The 7,703-nt window shown below is 51.7% G+C and overlaps 1 protein-coding gene across 1 annotated transcript in view; it reads left to right on the top strand.

The window, feature by feature from the left end:
* TMBIM1 (transmembrane BAX inhibitor motif containing 1) overlaps positions 1 to 7,703 on the top strand; it is a 19,468-nt gene that overhangs the window by 6,784 nt on the left and 4,981 nt on the right. The window contains exons 2-6 of the mRNA XM_003784963.3: positions 3,919 to 4,150; positions 5,256 to 5,356; positions 6,276 to 6,340; positions 6,526 to 6,579; positions 7,050 to 7,100. Coding sequence (XP_003785011.2) covers positions 3,958 to 4,150; positions 5,256 to 5,356; positions 6,276 to 6,340; positions 6,526 to 6,579; positions 7,050 to 7,100 — 464 coding nt within the window. The 5' untranslated portion in view covers positions 3,919 to 3,957. The remainder of the gene's footprint in view (positions 1 to 3,918; positions 4,151 to 5,255; positions 5,357 to 6,275; positions 6,341 to 6,525; positions 6,580 to 7,049; positions 7,101 to 7,703) is intronic.

Here is a 7,703-nt window from a genome sequence, read left to right on the forward strand (position 1 = left end):
GCCTTAGCCGCTTGAGCCACAGGCGCGGAGCCTATTATAAGGATTTAATGAAATAATAACTGAAAATAGCCAGGCAGTGCCTGGCTTAGCGAGTAGGGCGCTGGCCCCATTTACCAAGGGTGGTAACCCGGCCCCGGCCCCATTTACCAAGGGTTCGAACCCGGCCCCGGCCAAACTGCAACAAAAAATAGCTGGGTGTTGTGGTGGGTGCCTGTAGTCCCACCTACTCGGGAGGGGCAAAAGAATTACCTAAGCCCAAGAGCTGGAGGTTGCTGTGAGCTGTGATGCTACAGCTCTCTACCGAGGGTGACAATAAAAAAAAAAAACCAATATTGAAAATAGCCAATATTTATCCTTGCTTATTAGGGCTTAGGGATCATTCTAAGTGTTCTGTGTGTATTTTTTCATTTAACTTTTATAAGTCTGTAGGGTGGGGAACTATTACTAGTGGTAAGCCATTTTTCTGGGTAAAGAAACTGAGGCATGGGAGGTTAAGTAGTCAATGGTGGTCTCTGGTGTGGACAGGCTGGGGGCTGAGGCCCCCAGCGAACTAGAGTGGGACTTTTTGTGTTCCCAGCAGGCAGCAGGCCTACTGGAGAATTTCCCTGAAACCACACATGTGAAAGGGAGTATAGGAGGGCATCTCTGTTGAGTCAGCAGCCTGTGGGACAGGACTAGAACCCCAGAGTCCTGGTGGCCCACCCATACTGACCCTTCTTGAGTCACCTTTCACCCTTAGTCTGGAAAGGGACCTGTCTGCCCTGAATAGCTTAGGAGTGGGAAGGGGGGGACGATGTTTGGATAAGAAGTGGGGGCAGATGTTTGGACAAAGGGCAGGCCCTGCAGAGCTGAATTCCCAGGATCATAGTCTGTTGTCAGAGCTGGCAGTGGGTTCAGAAATCATCTGGCCTGCCCCACCTCATTTCACAGAGGTGCATCCTGAGAAGGTGAAGGGATAGGTCACAGTAACGTCTTGGTTTGGTGGCCCATAAGGGCCATTCCTGCCAGTGCCTCTTGTGTTGTGTTCAGCCAGCCACCTGTATACTGCCTGCCTGATAGTGGCTGTCAGATGGGCCTGGGGTGCTGAACTGATGGCAATAATGACAGACATCCCTAGTCCAAAGGTGACCTGCCCCACATCCCTTCCTACAAATAGGACCCCATTCCTTTTGTGGAGCCAAAAGTGTGTTGCTTTTCTTTTTGCAGTTTTTGGCCGGGGCTGGGTTTGAACTGCCACCTCCGGCATATGGGGCTGGCGCCCTACTCCTTTGAGCCACAGATGCCGCCCCCGCCAAAAGTGTGTTTTCAAAGTGGGCAGGTAGAGGGGTCGAGGAGAGGGCCCAGCTTCTCTCTCTTTTTTCTTTTACCCTATTAAGGGGATTCACATTATACACCTACTTAGGATTATCTTCCTCTGCTTACATAAGTGAAAACATTTCCCAGAACAGTTCATATCTCTTCATCTTAAACTTCCACTACTCTCCCTGTTGCCCTTCCCTTGTTCTCTTGCTCTCCGTTTCCTCAGGGTGTGCAGTGACAATCCCCTGCCCCTCTCCTGGTGTCCTAGCTTGCTTCCTCACACCCTCACTATAGGGAAAATCTTTCTTTTCCTTCCTTCCTTCCCTTTCTTCCCTTTCCCTCCTCTCCTACCCTGGGTAGAGTGCTGTGGTGTTAATCGTAGCTCACAGCAACCTCAAACTCTTTGAGGTTGAGCAATCCTCCTATCTCAGCCCCTCAAGTAGCTGGGACTACAGGTGTGTGCCACAATGCCCAGCTAGCTTTTTCTATTTTTAGTAAAGATGGGGTCTCGCTCTTGCTCAGGCTTGTCTTGAACTCCTGAGTTCAGACAATCCATCTGCCTCGGCCTCTAGAGTGCTAGGATTACAGGCCATGCCCACCATGCCCAGCTGGAAAGGCTTTTCTTATTTTCTATGTTGTTTGGCAGGCCTGAGCTGGGTTCGAACCCTCCCGCTCTGGTGTATGTGGCTGGCACCCTAGCCACTGAGGTATAGGCAGTGAGCCAGTGACCTGACATTCTTGTTCTGGGCCTATCCCATCTGCTCAGGGGAGATGGAGAAAAGTTTTCCTCAAAATAACGCACTTAGGGACCTGGCCTGTCATTTAAGCTCGCTTCTTAGTCCTCCCTGCACTGTCCCCTCTCTGAGTTATCCCAGCTGTCATAAGAGAAAAGAGATAAAGACAGTCCTTCATGTGATCCCGGAACTGCACAGGGTGCCCTAAAAGGAGGCTAGTCTCTTGCTTCTAGCAGAGGCTCTGGGGGATACAGACTTGGATCTCAGAGTACCTGCCCTGGGGATCCTAAAGGTCCTAGGGGAGGTGGTGGCTCTGTCAAGGGGCCCAGACTTTGCCAAGGCTTGTCCTTACCAGGACCCAGGGACCTTACCGGGGTCTTCTCCATAGCTCTTCCTAAATCTCTGATACCACAGAGGGTGACAGCAGGCCCAGAGGACATTTATTTGGCAGAAAAGGCATAAGAGCACAGAGTAACATAAAGGACAGGACTCAGGATCGTGAAGCCTGGATTCTGACTGTACCACTAACCTGCTAGTTCTGTGATCTGGTGGAGCCACTCCACTGTCTGAGCCTTGATTCTCTCATCCGAAATGAACATTTGGGGTTGTACAACCTTGAGTTTCCTTCCACCTGGTTCCTGGCTCCCTTCCTCCCCTGGCTGAGGGGCTCTCCCTGCTGCAGGGATGGTGCTCTCTCTGTCTTGCCGCCTGATTCTTCAGCCCTTTATCCTCCCTAGCCACTGCCCCTGGGGAATACAGGCAGAAGTCATATTCCAGAGACCCTGGGATTCAAATGTGTGTCTCCTCCTCTTAGGGGGGTTCAGGGCCCTGCACTCACTGCTCCTTAGCAGAGCCAGTGAAGAGAACAGTCACAGGCTGCCACATGCCTCTCTGACACACTACAGCTGTTATTTGAAGGAACCAGAAAGTCCTGTCTCAGGCCTGCCCTTCTGTGCAGCTTCCCAGCCCCCATGGCCAGCGTGGTGTACCCATTCATTCACCTGGGCTCCTCAGGCTGCCCTGACTCAGCCTGCTACTGGTCCACTGGTCCCTTCCCCTTTGAGGCCTGGCAGCTCTGGCACTGGGGATAGCTTGTTTTCCTCCTCCTCCTCGCTCTCTACTTTGAACCTTGGCTCTGTCCCAGCTCTGGCTTTCAGGCCTGGTGCTCCTGCCAGCTGCCTTGGGGATGGGGCTGACCCTTTCAAAGGGTCCCAGCTGGCCCTGTGAGTCACCAGGAGGCTTTAGTGAGGGCCGCCTAGCTTCTTTCCTCGTTTTGCGGTCAAGCCAGCAATATTGGAAGGTTTTCTTTCTTTCTTTTCTTCTTCTTTTTTTTTTTTTTGCAACAGGGTCTTGCTCTAGAGAGCAGTGGTATTACCATAGCTCACTGCAACCTCAAACCTCCTGGGCTCAAGTAATCCTCCTGCCTCAGCCTTCCAAGTAACTGGGACTGAAGGCATGTACCATCATGTCTGGCAAATTTTTCTATTTGTAGTAGAGATGGAGTCTTGCTTTTGCTCAGGCTGGTACTGAACTCCTGAGCTTAAGCCATCTTCCTGCCTCGGTTTCCCGGAGTGCTAGAATTATAGGCATGAGGCATTGCATTGGCACAGGTTTCCCCTGTTCTTGCCTCTCCCAGCACTGAAGCTCAGCAGCACCTCTGGGCTCCAGAGATGACCCACCTCCTGCTTCTCCGTGGCCAGGGAGGTGCCCAGTGAGAAGTACCAGGGCAGGAGGGGCAGGGGATTAGTTGCTGGGGAAGTGGCTTGTGGACAGCAAACAACAGGCTATGATCTAGAGAGGAAACAGGAGTGTTTCCTCCATGGACATAGCCTGGACTGGGCTGGGACAGGGAACTCATGACTGCTTTCCTTGTCTCCCATTTCAGGTTCTAGCAGCTGGGGTTTCCCCTCAGCCCTCAAGCACCATGTCCAACCCCAGTGCCCCCCCTCCATATGAGGACCTCAACCCCCTGTACCCTGGCTCTCCACCCCCTGGGGGCTATGGGCAGCCATCTGTCCTGCCGGGTGGGTACCCTGCCTACCCACAGCCTGGCTATGGTCACCCTGCTGGCTACCCACAGCCCATGCCCCCCATCCACCCGATGCCCATGAACTATGGTGAGTGTTTGAAGGGCATATGATGTGTGGGTGGGAGGGGCAAACTTACAGCAGATGAGGCCACTTCCTTTCATCCCTCTCTCCCACTTCCCCTTTAATCCCTTTTTCCAGTGTTTCTGTCTAGCTCCCCTTCTGTTTCCTGTGTTCATTCTCCCTACTTTTCCCTCAGCCACTCCAGCCACTTCTCTTAGCAAGGACACCAAGTCCATGAGACTTATACCAGAACCTACACACCAGAGGAGAAAGTGGTTGAGTAAAGCAGTGACTTCCTGTTACCCTAGGAAACCATTTCTGTTTCCCAACGAGGCGCCTCCCACCCACTCAGACTCCATGTCTTCCTTATCTACTGCCTTTGGAACGCAAAGCATTTTTTTTTCTTTTTAAATTAATATCCTTGGTGCTGACAAATCCTCATTCTTTAAGGTAAAATCTGATTTTCGCAAATATCCAGAAGTTATTTGGAACCAAATTTGGTAAACATTGTGGCATATAAATGCTATATTTGGTCAGAAATGAGGTGAGATTAGAATGCAGTGAGACTCCTTTCCTGGCTGGCTCACATGGGGATTCTGAAAACAGTTCCTAAAGAGACATCCAAGGAATGCTTGGAGTCTCTGCAACATTTCTGGAATCCTAGAGCGAGTCCTGCCAACTGTCATCTGGATGTGTGTGTTCTGGTGCAGATCTTAGCGCATCACTGGTATTTTACAGTCAGACGTACCCATGACACCTCTGTTCTCTAGGAGGCCTGATGCAGGTCCCCAGTTTCACCAAGTTCTCCCCACCCGTACACACACTCTCATGTTGCTACCCTCCTTTGGTCTGCCCAAGCCAGGTGCATTCACTGAGGCTTCAAGGCCTGCTGCTGCCTACATTGAGACCCTATCCTCTGCCCTCAGTAGCATGAGCTAGGTACAGATGTCTGCTGATGGAATGGCTCACACCTAAGCCATCTTATGACAGGCCAGCTCTGGGTGGCTCTCAGGGCATCTAGAAGACCTTGCCTAAGCAAGGAGTTCATGCATTATAACACTTGTCTTTGGAAGCTTTGGGATTGAGGCCCCATGTCCCAGGGCCCAGCTGGTTATGCGTGGTCTGTCCCTAGGCCCAGGCCAGGGCTATGATGGGGAGGAGAGAGCAGTCAGTGACAACTTTGGGCCTGGAGAGTGGGATGACCGGAAAGTCCGACATGCCTTCATCCGAAAGGTAAGATGTGGGTGAGAGGCAGGTGTGCCTGGGGCCTTCAGGCAATGGGGAGGGGGAAGGGTGGGCCATGTAACCCCCAGGGCTCAGTCCCACATAACATCTGCTTGCCTGCCTTCTTTAGCCCTATGCTCTTCTCACAGGGATCCTTGGCTCCTCTAATTCTAGTGTTGCCCTTTTTCTCTTTATTTGTAGTTTCACTATTCCTCAATCAGAAATAATTTTTTGTTCAAAAAAGTATAAATAAACAGTTAGCAATTAGGATTTTTTTTTTTTTTTTTTTTTGTGACAGAGTCTCACTTTGTTGCCCTGGTAGAGTGCTGTGGTATCATACCTCACAGCAACCTCAAACTCTTGGGTTCAAGAGATCCTCTTGCCTCAGCTTGCCAAGCAGCTGGGACTGCAGGTGCCTGCCATAATGCCTGGCTACCTTCTTCTCTTCTTTACTTTGTTTTGGGAGGACAGATTGAATCTGGGAGAACCTCCTGGGTGGGTTTTGGCAAAGTTTTCCACTTTCCCTGACATCTTTCTCCCATTACACTGTACACAGCAAATGTACACAGAAATGACCACACTTGGTCGTAACCCACCCTCCCTAGCTCCCAGTACACAGCATGCATGGACTACTCCCAGGCAGGTCGAGTTGGTAGTGACAAGGCAGGTGTTGGGCAGGAGGGGAAGCAGGGGAGCATTCTTTGGGCAAGGAAGAGGTGGCTATAGCAGCTAAGCCGGGCTGCTGTGGCCTCATGGGATCACCTGTGGGCCCTTTAGCATTAACAAGAAGCCCGCTCCCACCACTGGCAGGACATGGAATGGCAGGGTCTGCTGAGCTTTGGGCTCCTTGGTTGTGGGAGAGATGGCAGCTTCCTGGGGGAGGCCAGGGGTGCAGGATGATGACCCTGTCTGGCTGCCTGTGTTCCAGGTGTACGCCATCATCTCCGTCCAGCTGCTGCTTACAGTGGCCATCATCGCCATCTTCACCTTTGTGTGAGTCTCTAGGCCTCACTGCCTTACCAGCCCTAGGGGTGTTGGGGTTGCCTGCTGGGAGCTAGGTTGCTGTGGGACCTGCTCTCAGAGCGCCTATGGGAGATTAGAGAAGATGGAGCCCCAGACTGACTGGAAGGGGGCAGACAAGCCACAGTGTGAGTCCTCTGTCCTCCCCTGCCTCACAGGGAACCAGTCAGCGCCTTCGTGAGGAGAAACACAGCCATCTACTACGTGTCCTAGTGAGTATGTGCTCATCCCTGCTTGGGGGTCAGGGAGAGGATGGCAGCAGCTTCTGCTTCTGGCTAGCAGGGGGCAGGATCAAATGCTCTTTGAGAGGGGTCTCCCAAGTTGCTGGTGCCAGTTTTTCATGCTTGGAGTGCAATACGTGTGTCCAGAGATGTAGAGTCCAGACTCCTGAGAGTGGGGATGGCGCATTCTGGTGGCAACATGCATGCTGCACCAGCGGCCCCCACCTCCTGAGGTTCTCTTCCTTGCCTGCTGCAGCCTCCTTGAACCTCCTTCCTGGCCCACACCTGGTGTTTCAGAGCTTCTCAGTGCCCCTGGCTGGGGGTGGTCTCATCCTTGCTTCCTGCTGAGTAGCTGCCCCTCAGACTTCCAAACAGCTTTTGGGCCTCCAACCAGGTGGGGCCGGGAGGGGGCTGAATAAGGTTTAGGCCTGTAGACTACTTCCTCATCTCTTTCTTCTCAGTGCTGTCTTCATCGTCACCTACTTGACCCTTGCCTGTTGCCAGGGACCCAGGTGAGTCCTAGAGACTTAGACAATGAGAAAGGATGGCAGGGGGGTGGGACAGGGGCTAAGTAGTTTGGAAAGAAAAAGAATTCCTGATAGTATCCCTTTTCTGGAGATGTACAAAAAATGATGATCATGAAGATGGCAGATACTATCCAAGTGTCCAAATGTGTACAGAGGTGTGTGTGTTTGTGTGATCTATTTAGCCATCTAGCTATCATTCTTACAGCAATCCTGTAAATATGTGGCATTTTAACCACTTAATAGGAAGACAGCCAGGGAGGTGGCTCATGCCTATACTCTTAGCACTTTGGGAGGCTGAGGCAGGAGGATCACTTGAAGTCAGGAGCTCAAGACCAGTCTGAACAACATAGTGAGACCATGCCTCTACAAAAAAAGAAAAATTAGCTGTATGTGGTAGGTGGCTAGTGCCTGCAGCTGTAGCCTTTTGGGAGGCTGAGGCAGGAGAATTGCTTGAGCCTTGGAATTTGAGGTTGCAGTGAGCTATGATGATGCCATTGCCTTCATGCCTGGGCAACAAGGTAAGATGCTATCTTAAAAAAACAAAACAGGGCTTGGCGCCTATAGCTCAACCGGCTAAGGTGCCAGCCA

This window comes from Otolemur garnettii, unplaced genomic scaffold (genome assembly GCF_000181295.1).
Source record: "Otolemur garnettii isolate 467f Iridium unplaced genomic scaffold, OtoGar3 scaffold00013, whole genome shotgun sequence".
NCBI lineage: Eukaryota > Metazoa > Chordata > Mammalia > Primates > Galagidae > Otolemur > Otolemur garnettii.